The sequence below is a fragment of the Castor canadensis genome, chromosome 4, assembly GCF_047511655.1.
Source record: "Castor canadensis chromosome 4, mCasCan1.hap1v2, whole genome shotgun sequence".
NCBI lineage: Eukaryota > Metazoa > Chordata > Mammalia > Rodentia > Castoridae > Castor > Castor canadensis.
In genome coordinates, this window is record NC_133389.1 from 122,664,719 (window position 1) to 122,684,293 (window position 19,575).

The following is a 19,575-nucleotide window of genomic DNA, read 5'->3' on the forward strand; positions in this document are numbered from 1 at the left end:
CTGTCTGTCATGAGGTGAATTTCCTCTGCCATGTACTCCCTCCGCTATGATGTTCTGCCCAAGCATATGGGATCAAGCAACCATGGATTGAACCCTATGAAACCTTGAACCAAAACAAATCCTTTGTCCTTTTAAGTTTTTTGTGCCAGGTATTTTGTCACAGCAGAGCAAAAGTAGCTGACCCAAGTTAAATCATTCCTAATTATTGAAATGTTAAAATTACATAAAACTTGTGTTAATGGGAACTAGAAATTATCAGGTGGTTAAGTTGAAGAACTTTGATGAAAGGACTACTTTCAGAGGCGTGGGCTAAATTACCACATCAAACCAGGGAAGGGAAGGCACCAGAGGCTGGTAAGCATGGGAAGCCATTGCTACCCCTGAGCTATTACCAGATGCAGTAGGAGGGAGTCGTATAGAGACCACCCTGTGGGGGTAGAAACACACACCATCTGGATAGGAAACAGATGCCCTCCCATCTTGATTTCTTAGGCAGCCCATTGGCTGAGCTCAAGCAGAAAGCTGCCAATGTGGAGCTCAGGGATGCACACTGCAGAGTTTGGAATTTCATGGTACAGAGCAGGGCAAAGAGCAGACCTGGGGCAGTAAACAGATAGGCAGCATTCCTACAGCCTTACGTAAGGCCTGGCATGTCATATGGAACAATAAATGTTTGTTGGAGAAACAAATGTACCTAGTTAGGACAGAACTGTAGGATGTGAGCTACCAGCAATGAACATTCCATCTGTTAGGGAACAAGAGGAACTTGAGAAAGTGCTTCATCTCCTGCTATTTCTGAACTGAGAGTTTCCTCATGTGGGTTCACCTTCTCTCACTCATGCTGTGGGCACAGTAGCTTTGGAGCTTTGGGGCTTTGGGGTATGACTCAGGTAAGAGAAGACAATTGTGGCCCCAGCCTCCCTGGCCCAGGCCTCAGGGAGGAGGGTGGAGGCTAAAGAAGAAGCTAGAAACAATCTGAGAAGTACTGAGAACTGGAGAATTAATGAGACAGAACTATGACATGAAAATAGGGCAAGAAGTTCTTAACTTTAGCACTCATGACCAAGTTTTGAAACAATTCTTTAGGTAAGTTGTTTATTTTTTTAACTTCATGAATAATGGGAAATATTTGCATAGTCAAAGATAACTTGATTAACTACAGCTCAGGTACCTGGCTGTATCATTCTACCATTCAAAAAATACTTCCGGAGAACCCACTAGACACCAGGAATTGTTATAGAGACTAAAGAAAGAATGGTGATTAAGACAGACATCATTCCTCCTTTCATGGCACTTATAATCTCATAAGGGAAGTAAAAATAATGCAATAGGAAACTATTTTATATGTAAAATAACATCAGAGAATTTGCAAAGTAAAACAATGGGATATCTTCACACACATATAAGAGTAGCCAGAATCTTGACACCACTAAATGCTGGGAACAATGTGAAACAGGAACTCTCATTCATAGCTGGTGGGAATGCAACATGTGCAGCCATTGGAGGACAGTTTGATAGTTTCTTATAAAATGAAACATACTCTTGATAATACACCAACCACATTCCTTGGTATTTATACAAAGAGTTAAAAGATTTCTACATAAGAACCTGCACGTGAATGTTTATCACAACTTTATTCATAATTGCGAAAACTTAGGAGCAACCAAAATGTCCTTCAGTAGGTCTATGGATAAATAAACTATGATACATCCAGACATTGGAGTATTATTACGTGCTAAAAAAAACTAAGCTGCTTATCAGGCCATGGAAAATATGGAGGAAACTTAAATGTACGTTTCTAAAAGAAGCCAGTTTGGAAAGGTTATATATTGTATTATTCCAACTTCATGACATCTGGAGAAAGCAAAACTGTGGCGATAGGAAATAGATCAATGATTGCCAAGGGATGCAGAGGAAGGAGGAATAAGCAGGTGGAGCATATTTTTAGGGCACTGAAACTTCTCTGTATGGTAGATACATATTATTCTAAACCCATAGAATGTACAGCACCAAGGGTGAGTCCTAATATAAGCTATGGACTTTGGGTGATAATGATGTGATTGATATTATAATACATGTGCTACAGGTGGGGGATGTTGACAATGGGGAAGGTGATGGATGTGTGGAGGCAGGGAGTATATGGGAAATATCTGTATTTTCCACCCAGTTTTGCTCTAAACCAAAAACTTTCAAAGCAAAAGTCTATTAAAGACTACCATATCAAAGTACAACAGACTGGGTGTCTTAGAACTTAAAAAAAAAATTTAACAACAGAAATTTATTTTGTCACAGTTCTGGAGGCTAGAAGTCCAAGATCAAGAACTTGTCAAGGTTGATTTCTTCTGAGGCTTCTCATGTTGACTTACAAATGGCTTCATTCTTGTTTTGTCTTCTTTATGTGTCTGTATCCTAATCTTTTCTTATAAGGACATCAGTCATACTTAATGGGAGACCAGCCGTATGAGCTTATTTTACCCTAAACACCTCTTTTAAAGCCCTATATCTCAATATTGTCACATCCTAAAAAAAATGTGGGGGTGAGGATTTCAAAATGAATTTGGGGGTGGGACACAATTTAACCCTTAGCACAGGGTCTTTTCACATAGTAACAAAGAAACAAGGTGATTGCATGGTGATTTCTGCAACTTCAGACTGAATGGTCACATACACCTCATGGACAGGTGATACAAGCTATGACTGTGCTGACAGGAGCAGCTGGGGTCAAATCTTAGGCAGGAGGAATCCAGGCAGTGGGAGCCTGAATCCAAAGCCTCTATTAAGTTAAAGGAATGGCAAGAAGGCCAAAGTAGATGGAGGCAAATATACAAGGAGCAGAGTATTCAGGATGACACTGGAAAATTGCAGGGGGGGCGGGCAGATCATTTGAAACCTGTCTCCCATGGCAAGAAGGGTGAGCTTTAAGGTAAGAATATTCACAATATGAGAGCTGGAACAAGAACATAGTCACCTTGCTCAGCCTCACCTGTGCATGTTAGGCAACTCTAACTTTTTACCAACCTGCTCATGTCCATTGGAAGACTAAAAGCACTATGAATAGTAAGGATACTCCAGAAAACAGGAATATATATATATATATATATATATATATATATATATATATATGAGAAATTGGCTCCCACCAAGATTATGGAGGTTAAGAAGTTCCAAGACCTGCTGGTGAAGAAACCCAGGAGAGTAATTGTATAAGTTCCAGTCCAAGGGGCAGAAGAAGTCCAGAGACAGAAGAAGACCAATGTCCCAGCTCAAAGACAGTCAGGCAGAGAGACACCAAATACTTGCTTTTTTAGCTTTTTTGTGTCTATTCAGGCCTTGAATGAATTGAATGAGGCTTGCCTACATTAGAAGGGGTATATATTTTACTGGATCTCATTCAGAAACACCCTTACAGACACACCCAGAATATCTGTTGAATAAATATCAAGGTACCCCATGGTCTAGTCAAGTTGATATGTAATTAATCATCACATGCCATGACATTGATTTAGAGTTACAAAGAAATTTTAGCAGTTAGGTGAGTTCCCAGATTCAGAAACCCAATAATGATGGCTGTATTGTTACCCATCAGCATCATGGAGAAGGCTCATACCAATTTGAATGAGCCCATTGTCAAATTTTCTAAAATTTTGCAAGCTGGTCACTAAACACAGCCATTATTAACAATTCCTCTCAGTTGCAAGACTGTGACACATAGAACAGAGTCCTGACACACTATATTTCCAGTGATATCACTTAGTAATATCACTTACAAGCCATTTCTTAGGATATATGTACTATGCTAGCCCAAAAACATGTAGGGCCAGAACACTAATGAATGCAGTAAAATGCACGTTGAAAGTAAGACAGTACATGCATTGGGTACCAGTTCTGCATGAGACATTGTGTTAGGCTTTGTGAGGGGCGTAAAGAAGTCAGTGGCACTGCTGCTTCCTTGAAGGAGCTCTCAATCTAATTAGGGAGGCAGGGCACACGTTATTTTAATGGGTCAAGATAGCTCTAAAAGAAATAAAACTCATTCTATTGTGCAGATCAAACTAAATGATAAAGATAAATGGCTTTTGAAAATAGTAATTACTCTATAAATGTAAGACATTACTATCATCATCATATCAACTATACTGTTGGGATTGCAATTGCCAGAAGAAGCTCAGAAAAGAGAGGTTGCTTCCAGATCAAGTAAAAAAAGGTTTCAAGGGGAAAGTCAAGAAGAATGAGATAGGTTTAGATAAGTCAAGTAAAAGGAAGAGGACATTTGAGACAAAGGGCAGAGTGTGATGCAGGGAGTAAATCACTCAGCATCCTCCTCTCCCCTCAGATATTAATCACCTGATTCTGACCTGCCACTCCATTCTCATCTCTCCTCATGGGCTCCCTCCACCATGCTCTCAAGCCTGCTTTCTCCGAATGAGCCACCACAGGGCACATCTCCAGCACTTTGCCTCAAAGACCTTGCCCCTTTTCTTCTTGATGTTTACTCTTCCTAGCTCTTAAGAATTACTTATCTGTCACCTCCTTATGAAAAGGCTTAGCCTCTTGGAATTTGGTGCCCTTTCTAGAAGAGAAAAGGCATGACCACTTAGCTCCATTGGAATGCCTATCCCCTGCCTCCCTACCTAACTGTAAGGTCTTGAAGGTAAAGACCTTGCCTTTTCTACCTGGATCCTCATCAACAGCCACAATATCCACTATACAGTAATTACTTAATAAGTGTTTCTAGAGTGAACACATATACTTAAAGAAATAGGAATTTTGAGTAGAAGACTCAGTTTGGGAAGGGAAAGAGTGGGCTGATTTTTAAGTTTGAATTTAAGTTGATGACAGTCCATTCATGTGGAAATATCTACCAAAAAATTGGCAATAAATAGGACTGAACCTAGATGCTATATTATTTCCTCTTTTTTTTTTTTCAGAAAAAGTTACTGAAGTACAAAAGGGTAAGAACCTTGCCTATGGTCTATCAGAAAAGTGGCAATTGCAGATAACTCAGTTCAAGCTGTGAGTCATCTCTGTGCTGCCTGCTAAAGCAGAACCTTGAGAAATGCCCATGATTAGGGGATAAGAGAGAGAAGGTAAATCAGCAAAGAAAGCACTGATAAGATAGGAGCTCAGTGGTAGGGCCCTTTCCTAGCATGCACAAGGTCCTTGGTTTGATACCCAACACTGCAAATGAAGAAAGAAAAAAAATGATAATAATTATGACCCTCCCTTCTTCCTCTTTCTCTTTTCCTTCCATCCTTAACTGTTCAGTCCCAAAGCCACAAAGGGGACAGAGCAAAGTCTCTGTGCCATGTGAGGAAGTTGTAATGGCCCTGAGAGAGGAATTTGGGGGCTAAGTGCAGGTATGGAGGTGTCTGTATACAATACGATAGCACAGCATGAAGAATCAGATTCCAAGTGAGATGAAGAAGGTATCCATACAAATTGTTGGGGGGATCTCAGGCTATCAGAGCCCAAGTTGGATGGCCCTCTACAGAAGAACAGCCTGGCTTAAAAGGTCAGAGCCTGGAATATTAGAGTCACAGCAGTGGAAAATTGGTCATATACAGGGAAACTATACAAATACATAAATATATTAAAGACAATGGCAGTCCAGTTCTCATTTCTGGAAAACAGAGTTATAAATATGGGGGAGGAGAAAACTGAATGAACTTAGTAATGTTGGATTAAAATTGTAGGTAACCATGTATGACTTGTAATATATAGATATCAAAAAAAAACAGATACCAATGTTTATCTGCATATGTGTGAGCATATCTATCTATCTATACATGCATACATACATATATATTCCCTGCCTAATTCATGGCCTAGAATCAGAGAGTTCTCAGTAGCTCCTGCTGAGTACAACCAGTGCTTCATGACTTCGTTCCTAAATCCACTCTCTACTAAGAGGAACCAGGTAACCTTCAAGGAGTAATTGAGTCCAGAGCTGGGCTGGGAAAGCATCTAGCTAGGTGTTTAATAGTTGTTGGCCAAAGAAGGATGCAAAATGTTATTAGGGCACAAAACCAACTTGAAGGAGCTCTCTCTGGCCACATCTAGGATATTTTGTGTATTAAAATTAATATAGGTTATAATTCGTGAAATAAAATGGGAAAGTATGAGTTTATATGACATACATTAATCGATAAACTAAAAAAAAATGATGAAGGACAGGTGTTCGCTTACTTTTAGGTATAACTCAGCAAATATTGATTAGTTACAAAGGTAAAAGTAAATTTACACTGAAGAAGCCTGGAAGACACCCTCTTAGTCAAGTAAATACCACCAATAATGGAAATAATGGCACCATGATTCACTCAAATGGCTGCAATAAAAACACAGCATTGCTTCTGTGATGTTACTGCCAAAGATGTATGACCTTAATCTAACTATGACCAGATATCAGATAAACCCAAGTTGAAGGACATTCTACAAAGAATTAGCTGATAATCTTCAAGTGTGTGTGTGTCAGTGTGTTGCTGGGAATCAAACTCAAGTCTTTGTGCATGTAAGGGAAACCCTCTACCACTGAGCTACAACCCCAGTCCCAACTGGTAATCTCCAAATCTATCAATGTCATGAAAATCAAGGAAAACTGAAAAACTGTGTCAGAATGAAGGGGACTACAGAGAAATGACAACTGAATGCAAGGCATGACAGTGAACGGAACCCTGTTGCTATGGAGAACACAAGCAGGACAATTGGTGGAACTAAGGATTAGATAGTGGTAATGAATCAACTTTAATTTCCTGCCTTGGATGGTTGTATTGTGGTTTCATTGGAGAACGTCCTTGCTTGTAGGAAATGTACACTAAAATATTAAAGAGTTACAGAGCATTTGATTGGCAACTTAAGAAAAAATTGTTTGAACTGAATCTGCAATTTGTAACTTAAATTATTTTTAATCAATATATTAATAGAGACTTTTTCAATGTTCCAAGTGAAATTTTAAGGCAATGGTGTCTATTTTTAAACATGAGAATGCCACCTTTGTTTTGTTTTTATTTTTAGAGGGAAGATTTATTTTGGCTCATAGTCTCAGAGATTTCAGTCTATGATAGGCCAATGCCAGGTTTCTGGGCCGGTGGTGAGGCAGAACATCATGATGGAAGGGTGCTGCTCAGCAAAGCTGTCCACCTCATGGCAGCTAGGAAACAGAGCCAAGAACACCATCTCTCTGAATTCCAAAAGCAATAAAGTAATACAAAAATGTCTAAGTCTATTAAAGGAGAATGCAGTAAAAGAAGAAATGCATTAATTAAAAGTTCTTGAGAATTCTAAATTGTTTAGTGAATAGAGCAGTTACATTAGTTTTAAATTACAATTGTTATATTTTAGTGTTTATGTGGTAATATAAATCATCCTTAGTAATAGCTTGACTTCTGCAAAAAAAAGTAAAATGGTAATGATAACAGTAATAGTAGCAACCAATATTTATTGAACACTTGTTACATGTGCTCTATTATAAGGCATATGGTATAACTACTTCCGTTTTACATATAAGAAACTGAACTTAAAAGGATTAAGAAATTATTCCCAAATTAGAATACTAATCCACAGTTTAGCCAGCTTTTGAATTTTCCACACTCCAAAGCTTGTGCTATTTATCCCTGCCCTCAAGTGCCTCCTATGCAGGACATACAGAAGGAAAGTTTAAAGAGAATTTCAGAAGCTTGGGTTTCATCTAAATTCCTTGTACCTTCTCATTACCTTTGCCCAATCTGACCCATCACCAAGCCTTAATGGTTATTTTTTATTTTATTATTATTGGGAGGAGGTACAGGGGTTTGAACTCAGAACCTGTGTTTGCCAAGCAGATGCTCCACCACTTGTGCCACAGCCCTAACCCTGAAATGACACATTTTACTACTTTTCTTTTTTTTTCAGTACTAGGACTTGAACTCAGGGCCTTGTGCTTGCTAGAAAAGTTCTCTACCACTTGAGTCACCTCTCCAGCACCATTTTATTTTATTTTATTTTATTTTTCATTTTTCTTTTATTATTCATATGTGCATACAAGGCTTGGGTCATTTCTCCCCCCTGCCCCCACCCCCTCCCTTACCACCCACTCCGCCCCCTCCCTCTCCCCCCCTCAATACCCAGCAGAAACTATTTTGCCCTTATTTCTAATTTTGTTGTAGAGAGAGTATAAGCAATAATAGGAAGGAACAAGGGTTTTTGCTGGTTGAGATAAGGATAGCTATACAGGGCATTGACTCACATTGATTTCCTGTGTGTGGGTGTTACCTTCTAGGTTAATTCTTTTTGATCTCACCTTTTCTCTAGTTCCTGGTCCCCTTTTCCTATTGGCCTCAGTTGCTTTAAGGTATCTGCTTTAGTTTCTCTGCGTTAAGGGCAACAAATGCTAGCTAGTTTTTTAGGTGTCTTACCTATCCTTACCCCTTCCTTGTGTGCTAAAGCTTTTATCATGTGCTCAAAGTCCAATCCCCTTGTTGTGTTTGCCCTTGATCTAATGTCCACATATGAGGGAGAACATACGATTTTTGGTCTTTTGGGCCAGGCTAACCTCACTCAGAATGATGTTCTCCAATTCCATCCATTTACCAGCGAATGATAACATTTCGTTCTTCTTCATGGCTGCATAAAATTCCATTGTGTATAGATACCTCCAGCACCATTTTAAAGTTCTATCCCTTCCTCTCCACATTTGTTTAGGCTTCACCATTTTTATTCTGGTTCTTAGCAACAGACTCTCACTCTTCCTGATCCTTATTTCAATCCTCCTTAGAGTCTCTATCCCCTAAGATTTGTCTCCAGAACCTGGTAATGATTTATAGGAAATAACTATAAATCAATGGTTTATAAAGTCTAAGAGGACAAGGTGAAAAAGTGATTAACCTAAAATGTAATCCTAGCATTCAGGAGGCTGAAACAGGAAGATCAAAAGTTCAAGGATACCTAGGCTACAAAGTGAGACCCTGTGTCAAAATTAATTAATTAATTAATATAACACTATGAAAATCTAAATTTCACAAATGAGCTTAAAGTCTGCATTGAAAGAAGAACCACATGTGGCTGCAGTTGCTCTAGGTTAAAATTAAAACATGGTGCCCAAGCCTTCCCACGATCTGGCCTTTGTGTATCTCTCTGGCCTCCTCAACTCTAAGGTCCGATGCAAACTGTATGCTCAAAGGCATTCTTGACAGCTTTATAACAAGCTGTGCAATGCCAGCACAATTAACATGGGCATTTCAAGCACCAGCATCATTTCTTAACAGCATTTTCTATTATTCCCCTCTTCCTCAGCCAGATGAGCTGGGTACTCTGGAATTCCCATTACATTTCTGTAGAGACCTCTGCATGATCTATCATAATGTGATGTAACCTTCCCTCCCCAAACTATGCTCCTTCAAAGAAAGGATTGGACCTTCTTCATCCTTGTCTCCCTCATAAAGGCTAGAATAAAAAGGGTGCTTCCTATGAGGTCATTGAAGGAGTGTATGAATGAACAAATCCATACCAATGGGTCATCCATTGTATAAAATGCTATTGAAAGGCAAATTGGAACACTCTGGTGATTTTCAGTGGAATCATTTCAGAAGAGTGGTGAGAGAAGCTGATTAGAGAGTTAAATAGTTTGAGTAACGAGACAGCAAGGGAAGCTTTTGAACAATTCCCAGAGTGTGCAATGCCTTGAAAAATAATCAATACACATTTTTGCATAGGTAATGAAAGCACAGCATATAAAATTCTATGCAAAAAGAAACACAGTGAAGAATAAAGCTCTCTCCCCTCTCCACACCCACTCAGCTCTTCTGTTCTTACTGCAGAGAGAAACACAATAAATAACCAGTGAGTAAATATTTTTGCTTTTTCTCTGAAATTTAGTCTCCAGAATCTGGCAATTAGTTAGAGGAAATAACCATAAAACAATGACTTATAATGTATAGGGAGGACCAAGACGGAAAAGGCAATCCTGTGGGTAGCACTTTATTTATGTATGCCCTGGACAGTAATATAACCTATACTAGGTATTTTGGCTTAAGTTTTAATTGAGATTTATAGGCCTGGTCATGATGAGCTTAGAAAAGTGTAAGTAATAGCAAGTGAATGTCAACATAGGCAATCAAATGAAGACATAATGCAATTTGAGCAAATCTGCATTTTCAAAATATCCTTATTCTTAAGCTTTTCTTTTGGAAGGCAAAGCCATAGATCACAGCTATAGGATGACTCAACTGTTAATTAGTTGGCTATTAGTCTTCAATTTTTAGGGTTTATTGGGGAAAAGTAAATTGACTCTAATTTGTTTTATGCAAATTAATCTATTTGATGTCATCTTTTTCTCCATTAACACCTGGGGTTTTTTAATTAATATGAAACTTTGGCATACATAATGAATATTAAACCTTAGTACACTAAATAGAGGGGGCACCACGTTTATATGTACATATATATAGTTAATTATGACTATTTAAGCTCAGATTTTAAAACTAGGTGATTTTTAGTAAGTGGCAGGAGGTAAAAAGCTCCTTTTGTGCAATTTTAAAAACCACAATATAATTAAAACAAACTGAGCCTAAAAGTTACCTTAGATGCTACAAATTAAGCTGGCTACTAACAATAACCATTTAGTTTGTGCCCCCCATGGCTTCTATCCAATTTAAAATACTCATTTGTGCTTCTGCATCCGATAGTGTTTTTCTATCCTGGGGCTTTGGACAAAGGGCTTTGTTTGGTTGGTTGGTTTTTGTTGTTTTGTTTTTAATGTAAACATTCATGCAAGCCTTCAGAAATGCATCTTCCAGCTTTGGAGAGATGTGAAAAAGAAGGAAGCTAATCACCACAGGGGCCAGAGACTAAAAATAAAAAGTAATTTAATCAGAATGAGACTGCTTCTACACTTCCCTCTAAGAGTGACCCATAGAGATCATGTCCTGTCCCCATCCATAGCTCCCATGTGTCTGAAATTGAAGCAAATCATGACCCTGCTCTTGTGCCAGTACTGACAAACCAAAGACCTTCCAGGATTCAGAGGAGCGAGCTAGCCTTGGAAAACCCATGTCAAGACCTGTGAAGACCTGTGAAGACCTGTCAAGATGGGTAACCATGTTTCAGTTAGTCTTAGGAGGAAAAATGCTTGAAGATATGGCTCACTCAAGGCTACCCACTCTACAGACCCCCACACCTGGGCTCAGGAGCCTGGCTGAGCACTTCTGTCCACTCTGTCATCAATCACAGCAGCCAGTGGCCTAAAGGAAGCCACACTGATGTCCCTGAACAGTCATGTTGCTGAGAACAGCAAAAATTCTTAGTTGTTTTTGGCAAAGTTTTCTAAACTCAGTTTTCCCAAATCTTATTTTCAACATTAGGGCACTGTTTGATTTTATTCTTGGTCCCAAGACTGTCTTTCCCTTGTCTGTTCATATCATTTTAAACCAACAAATCTCCAAGAAACTTCTCTAAGTAGCCTCTGGGGACTCTGGCTGAGTCCTTTGTTTCCTGCTTGTCAAGGCCATTTTGAATCAGTGTTACAGCCTCCCAAGTGAATTTCAGCGACTTTCCATTTTAGAGTTCCTGCCCAGAAGGTCACACTTATCTTTCCTCTCAGTGTTCTGAACTCTGCTTCTGGATAATTAAGGATACAGCCTACCCATAGCGTTCCCTGCTTGCTCAGTGGAGAGGAACTAGCTTATCAGGTCACTTTCTAAGCATTTAATTCAATCAAATGAAAGCAATTATTTTTGAACATTTACTTTGCTACAAGTACTTGGCTATAAGGATCTCACTGAGTTGTGTGGCAGGCACTTCAACTCAATGGGATAAATTACTCAAGTGGTGTGTGCAATAGTTAGCAGTAGTACAAAGGCAAGAGTGCACTGTGTCTGAGGATATTGACACACGCCGGGCAGCGGAGACAATAAAAGTGAACTAGGCCAATGAACTGAGAGAAGGACCTCCAGAAAGAACTACATCAGCAGACCCTGACAAGGCATGTTGTCATCATTTCACCTGCCACTCTTCCTTGCTAAGAATTAAAGTGAGCATAATTATCATGCTTTTTAGCTCTTTTACTTGTCTTTTAAAGCAACCCAGAATTGTTTCAAGTATTAAAATCATACAGAAATACATGATAAAAAATTAGAATCTTCTATAATCCCATCCCTCAGAGATATACTGTAATCTGGAATATATGTGGGTAGTTCTTTTTTTTTTTGCCCTATACAGGTACCACACTAGAATCATACTTAATCTTTTGCAACCTATTTCTTAGTCAGTACACATAATTAAATGTTTTATCCTAGGTCCCCATCCTCTCTATGGGCAGTATCCGATTGTTGGGACTGAGTATCAATATGGCACAGTAATTAAACATGGAAGCATTAGAATCAAATGAATCCAGCAATCCCACTTATATGTGATTTTGTGTAAGTTACTTAACTGCCCTCTGCCTCAGTTTCCCTAAAGTGTATTTTAAGGATCAAAATAATGCATTTCTACCTCAAATGATTACTTAAACTATTTAAAAATTTAATTTTTGTGAAACACTTTGACTAGTGCCTGACACACAGTGAGTCCTCCTCAAAATGCAAGCTCATTACCATAAGGTTTTTAACCACATCTCTACTGATAAAGTTTATGCTTTTTCCAATTTTTTATATGCTTTGGCTACTAAGCCCTTAGCCTCTATTACATTTGGGCTCCTGTTCTTACTAACTTACCAACACCCAACATTTGTTTCATGAGTAGTTAATAAATATATACTAATGTCAACTCCCCTTGGAGGCAGTGCACAACGGGATAGGTGGAGTCCAGTACAGTACCTTCCAGGCCAGACCCAAAGGGAATCCATTACAGGTTTTCTTTGTGCAGAGAGGCCATGCCAGGAAGCTGGAACCTGAGCACAGACTGGGAAAGAAGGCAGGAAGATTAGGAGCCCAGAGGTCAAGCAGTAGGTCAAACCTGAGGCCTGGGCTGGAAGGAAGCCAGAGAATAAGTGTAGACAGAAACATATGGGCAGAGATCTAAATTCTTTAGAAAAATAGCACAGCTCTCATCAACCAGTGGGTACAAATGAGGTTATGTTAATATTACTTCCAAAGTCACAGGGTTCTCTGTTCTGTGAGAAGCTCACTCACGAACTCTGCATCTAGCTCCCAAAGTCTCCTTGGGCCATTCCTGGGAGTCAGGGTCTGGTGGTATCCTCACCTGCTTCAGACAAATTCACTCAGGCTGGCTTGCCCTGACCTCTTTGTCAAGGTGACTCATCAGCCTCCACTGCCACTGCTGGGGACACTTTGAGATTCCTGCTGTTCCTCTGCCTCCCCTGCCCACCCCTGTACCAGGAGAGGGGTCTCCACTGTGGCCTGCAGCAAGGTATGTGCAGTGCAGACGTGAAGTCAGAGGAGAGACTGTCCTTCCAGATCTTCATCTAGAGCCAGCTATGAATTTAGCTCGTCTATTTCTCTCCCTAGTCCGAATCTCTGCTGAAGTTCAAAACTTGTCTCCCCAGATTGGGTGGGGGAAGGGAAAGGAAGACACAGAGCAGCCACACACACACACACACACACACACACACCCTGCCCCGTGTGTTTCTGATTTATCTCTCTAATCACAAAGAGCAAATATTGACCAACCACTGAGGTAGATTGGATGTAAAGCTAATCCAATTCCCAGCTCCTTCTGCATCTATTCCTTTGCAGCCTCCATCCCCTTGAATCTAGGATGGCCTTTGATGGCTTTGCTCAGCTGGATGTGGATACCATAATGCTATAAAGGTTCCAAGTCGGCTGCTCAGGATACCTTGAGCTCTTCTACTCACCTTTTGGGTTCCTCAGCCAGCTATGCCTTGGGAACAGCCAGATTAGGCTGCTGACTAGTGAAAACTGGCCTCAACCAACAGCCAGCCACCTGCCCAGCAGAGCCCAGGAGAACTTCTGTGCCCAGTCCAGCCAGGATCAGCAGGTCTGCATTGATGACCTAGTCTCATGTGAGTGACCACAGAGGAGAGCTGAATAGCCACCAGCTACCACACAGATTTGTGAACAAATAAATTCTGCATCATTTGAAGCTACTAGCTTTTCTGTTGTTTCACAGCATTATTGTGACGAAAGACAAATGAAAACCATCTTTCTGACCTCTTTTTGCAGATTCAAAGACCCCTCCCAAGAAGCTGAATAAACAACCAAACATTAAGTGTCAATTTGTATTCCCCCTGCTGCCCTTAACCAGTCTGTGAGAAGGACAGTAGGACAAGGAAGGTATTTTAACCTAGCAGATGTCCAGAGATATAAAGGGATGCTAGTCAGCCTCTGGGAAAGGTGCAGAGGCGTAGAGCTGTAGGAATGTGATTTGACCTGGCACATCACAGTACACTTGGTATGATGCATTCTTTATGGAACTGGCAAGGGAAGCCAATTTTCCCATTTCATACTGAAAATTTTGAGACCAAAAAGCAGCAGTGAAAATGGAGCAGGAATCACAGCAAAGACACTGAGCTGCCCCAAGACTGAGAACTCAAGTCCAGTCAAGTTTGTGTAAAATCACTGAGAATAGGGAAGGTCTCCAGTGGGAATGTGAGATGCCCTGTCTAATTCTAGCTTTGTCATCACCTCCAGTGATGAAGTTCCTCTAAACAAGCCAAGGAGAGAAAGCTGTATGTGAGGGTGGTTCCCAACTGATGATCCCTACTCTCCACTCTGGTTGCATGGCAAGTCATTTCACTCATCGTCCCCCCCATCTTCTACATTATTTGGGGGGATTTTATATGGAGCCTGGACACCAGGGGCAGATGAATGGAGGTTATGCCAGCTAGCCAGGTGCAAACGGGAAGATTTTGAGCTCTGAAATGTTGGACTGGATTGAGTGGAGGAGCTGCTGTCAGGCTGGGGTCTTTTCCCTTCCTGCTTGCAAGTCAGAGTAAAGTTGCCCAAAGCCTTGCAAATGGCTGTCACAAGTCAATAGCCATTACTTGGAAATCTAAAGACTGATTGCTGGGACCACAGGTACAGAAAAGGCAAAAGGAAATAAATTGCTGATAGATGATTTCTAGTTCTGTCCACAATTTTAAATGAAATCAAAAGAGGCCAGTCACAGGCAAATCTGTCTTAAATAGAGAACTTAACTTCTGACCCAGTTAATCCAGGAATGACGGTTGAGTTAGGCCCTGAGAGGAGCCTCACGAATGGCTTGCTTCCTGAGAGTCTTTTCTGGACGTTTTATAGTTCTCCTTCTATTGACATAGGTCCTTTGTTGTTCAGTACCTAGCTCCAGGTGATTTAGGGAAAGGGGAATATTGCCTTGATATGTGATGGGAGTTTGGACTCTGGATTGGTTAAGTTGTGTATTAAAGATATACTTACAGGCAGGTTGGTTGCTATCTCTAGGAATTAACTAATCCTAAGAGAGGCAGTTCCTCCCTAGGTGCACATGAACCCCAAATCTCAAAGCAGCATAAAACACAGAAAATAAAGGCCATCATACTGGGCACCAGGATCACGGGGACACTTTAAAGACCCAGACCCTTTACTTAGCACTGCACCCTCTGAATGTCTGCAGACACCACTTACAATCTCATGCTGGCTTTCTTGACTCAGAGCCTTTCCTTGCTTTTTCAGGAAACAAACTGGATGAAAGTCCAGGGCTGGGACTTCCTCCTTGGTGTGTTTGACAAGGACTGACGTACTCTAGGCCCTTTGAGTCCCGGAAGTCCAGGACACACCCAACCTTGATTGCAGCATACAGAATACTGGAGAGTAGGTAAAAGGACAAAAGCAAAAAGCATTTCAACATGAGGGACCCACTGACAGATTGTTCGGTAAGTAACAGTGTAGTTTGGGTGTCCGCACGGTGGGGGAGGAGGTAGATTTATATATTAATGGATTTGAACTTTAGAAATTTGAGACGCTTAGAAATCAAATATATTTAGATATTGGCTGTGGTACAAAAGCCTGTGGTTTTTCTTTGGCTCAGTTTGAAACAGAGCCCTTTCTAAGAAATGACAGTAATTGTTATCTTTCATTCTCAAATTCGTGGAAAAAGTTTGAGTGAAGATATAGTATCATATTTGGATCCAGATGGTGGCTGTTTGGAAAACAGTCTTAGGACACGTACCAATGGTGCCAACATCAGGTGTGGGGTAGATACAAAAACACACAGAATGTCTGCCGCCACATTTTGGCTCTGAGAATGAAGTCGAGGGAAGAGAAGGCTTTGGCCTTTTTTTTCCCCCATATCTTTTAGAGTTAAGAATCCCCAGTCCTGCAGTCATTCTGTGTACCCTGCAGTGGTTCTAGGGTGTTTGTTTCAGTCCTGGGAGCATTACCACAAATAGAAGTTTGGCCAAAAGTCCAAAGTCATTAGCAGCAGTTGCAGAGATATTATTTAGGAATCACAAAGCTAAAATAAAGAGAAGATATATTTATTTAAAAAATAGTTGAGGATTTTCAGTGTCTTATCCCAATAAATGGTGTTGAAAAGCTAAAATTGGTGACATCAGAAGCAAGGGATTATAGTCTTTCGTGTGTTTATTTAAAAAAAAACTGTGAAGATCCAACATGGTCTTTAGTAAAGCCGTAGAAAAAGACCAACAGAGGATTACTGGTTTCATTTTTGCTTATTTCAAACAATAAGGAAAGACTAGACTTAGAAAAAAATGGAACTATGGATGCTATTCCACCAAATGAGTTTTAAAAATTAACCTAAATGACAGGAATTCATAAATGGCTAGCAAAATTAATAATGACAGTGTAGTAGGCAGCTCTGCCTAATTTTTTTTTTTTTTTAGTTTCTTCTAAGTTTTTTTTTCTTTTATTCATATGTGCATACAATGTTTGGGTCATTTCTCCCCCTCTGCCTAATTTTTTAAACATAAGACTAAGATGGGTTTAACATAAAAACAAATTCCAACAAGATGGTTATATATAGATGTTAAGAATGGTTAAGAATGAAACTGTCCCCCTTTCATCACCTCCACCTCAGTCTCCTCTCCATGGTGGTTATGGACAGCTTTTAAGATGTCTCTTCTTATTTATTTGTTTGTTTGTCTGTCCTTGAGTTTGCTCACATACTAAACTGTTATAACATCTCCCATCTCAACATTGATCCCTGGCAATACTTTTGTACTGTAACAGGGGTGGTAGGGAAAGACAGGGATGGAATAAATGGAGGCAAAACTTGACACTAAAGAAGAAAGTCAAGCTGGGATGTAGCTCAGTGGTACAGTACTTCTCTAGCATGCTCAAGGCCCTGGGTTTGAGCCCCAGCACAAGCAAAATTTAAAAGAAGAAGAAGAAGAAGAAAGTCAATGCCAAGAGAAGAGGATCATAGAAGAGAGGGGAAATAAGGCAGGTTCAATTCAGTCTTTAAAAAAAAAAAGAAGAAAGGAAAAAGAACCAAAGGAATAATATCCTTTTGGTATGCAGGTCCTTCTCTCAGATCAGGACCTAGGAGAAATGTTTTCTCTTATGTAGTCCTCAAGGCACCCATCCCTTCGCCTGTGTAATAGTTTAAAGTCCTACTCCTAGAGGGTGCTAAGGTTCCTTGCCTTATTCTGAGCCATTGTTCTCAAGGACCCTTGTCGTTGTCCACAACTCTGAAGGTCATTTCTATGGGCCCATTGCCACTAAGGGTATCCGGGAGTCAAGAGGAGGCGGATATCCCCTCAGCCTGGGTTTCTAAACCCTCTAATGTCACAGAATATTTATTTACTTGTAATTGTTTCATCTTTATCAAGTGTTCAAATTTACTTCCTGGTACAATTCCAATTTGTACTTGGGGAACAATGCTCTGTGAAGATGAGGCTATAGTTTGGGAACATGATAAAAAACAAGGGCATGGATTACAAATCAATGCTTCACAAAATACTTCAGCAGTTTTAGAAATAAAATCCCAAGAATTTAGCCACCTACAAAGTGCCCTATTCCATGTGCCCCTTGGGTCACACAGACATGTTTCATTGTCTTAGCTTATTTGTAGTTCTTAACTTAGTCCATACTAAGTTAATGGATTCATGTATGGGTCTCAGTGGATTACAGAAACTTCAGTGCAAAAAAAATCTCTACTTGTACTAATTTCTAACTGTAATTCAAAATTTCCTTCATTCTGAATTAAGGCAACAAATCTTAATACTACTAGCAGTGTCTGTGACTATGTAACCACCAAAAACCACAGCTATTTTCATAGAGCAGGGTTATTCTAGGTAAATATTGTTTATTATCAGCCTTAATTAGAAATTTGTAATTCTTAAGACTTGTTATTTATATGCTAATTAAAACACACAATAACACAATTTTAATATGTTTTTATAAAATGTAAGTCAACATAGTTTCCTTTGTAATCTTATGTTACTTAATTTTATATATTCAAAAATAATATTCTGAGTAAAACAGGTTTTACCAAGCTACTAAAGCAAGAACTGGTACAAAAACCTTAAAAAAAAAAATCTTTTAGGACATGCTCCAAAGAGAAAGGGGGCTGGTAGCTGGCCTCTTAAAGCTCAAAGAGCAAGGTCAGCATCCACTTTCAAATTATTGTCACCGGAGTAGTATAGATTGCCTAAATTCTGTGTAGGGCTTTCAAATAATCCTCAGAGTGTTGGGACTTACTTGAAGTGATTTTTTTAAGTTCTATATTTGAAAAAGAAAAGAATTGGCCCTGTGCCTTGATGCCTATGAACTTACCTTCTAAATCTAAAAATATGTCAAGGGAAATCATCCTCAAATCCATGTGCAAGAACATAGACAGGATCAAATTATTCCCACAAGGAAGACCCCAATCATAAAAAAGCCCATCTTCCTATGAAACAATGCCATAGAAATCAATGGTAAGTAACAAGCTGTGGCCACGTTTTTGCTTTTTATGTACTCACTCAGTATCCAGGTAGCAGCCTGTCAAATCCAGCCTCTAGTTCTGTCAGCCCCTTCCCTCGTGGTGTCAGATGTTGAAAGAGCACCAGACTGCTCCTCAGGATGCCAACCTGGTTCCAATGCCAGTCTGAACTTCCCATGTTGGCAGATCAGCCTGTGTAACAGATGTGACTGGCATTTACTCAGAATGTACCCTGCAATGTCCATGGTTCTTGAGAGAGTCTGTCCACCACAGAGATGGGAAAAGCAGGATAAGACTGGTACAGATGTCATGTGGTCCATTGCAACCCTAGTGTGTATCAATGAGATCTGTAGCATGCCACTCCACATTTCTTAGGCCTCTGTTTTCTCATCTGTAAAATAAGATGGGAGAATGAAGTAGACTATATTTTTTAATCCTCTGCACTATAATTTGTGATAGCCTGCCATAGAATTCCAAATATAAAGCAGGTGGGTAATAAATAAATACAGATAGTAGTGCTTAATTAGAGGGGTAGTGCTTTGAAATATCAAACCCCCACACAAGGAATCAGAATTCACATGAAATCAGCAGCACAGTACCTAGCATAGGAAAAGCATCCAGCAGAAACTTATTTAATTTTTTCTTTGATTTGGAATGTTTTTTTGAGACAGAGTCTTGCTATGACCTTAAAATTTGCTGTGTAGCCCAGACTGGCCTCAAACTCCAGATCCTCCTGCCTCAGTCTCCTGATTGGTACAATTATAGGGGTGTACCACCATGCTAGGT

General features: G+C 39.8%; 1 protein-coding gene across 5 annotated transcripts in view; it reads left to right on the plus strand.

The window, feature by feature from the left end:
• Positions 1-15,629: 15,629 nt before the first annotated feature.
• Nostrin (nitric oxide synthase trafficking) overlaps positions 15,630-19,575 on the plus strand; it is a 54,611-nt gene continuing 50,665 nt past the window's right edge. For 2 of the 5 annotated variants that reach the window (XM_074071040.1, XM_074071038.1), the window contains exon 1: positions 15,630-15,778. In XM_074071040.1, coding sequence (XP_073927141.1) covers positions 15,752-15,778 — 27 coding nt within the window. In that variant the 5' untranslated portion in view covers positions 15,630-15,751. The remainder of the gene's footprint in view (positions 15,779-19,575) is intronic. The other 3 variants (XM_074071037.1, XM_020167967.2, XM_074071041.1) reach the window with 3 other exon arrangements.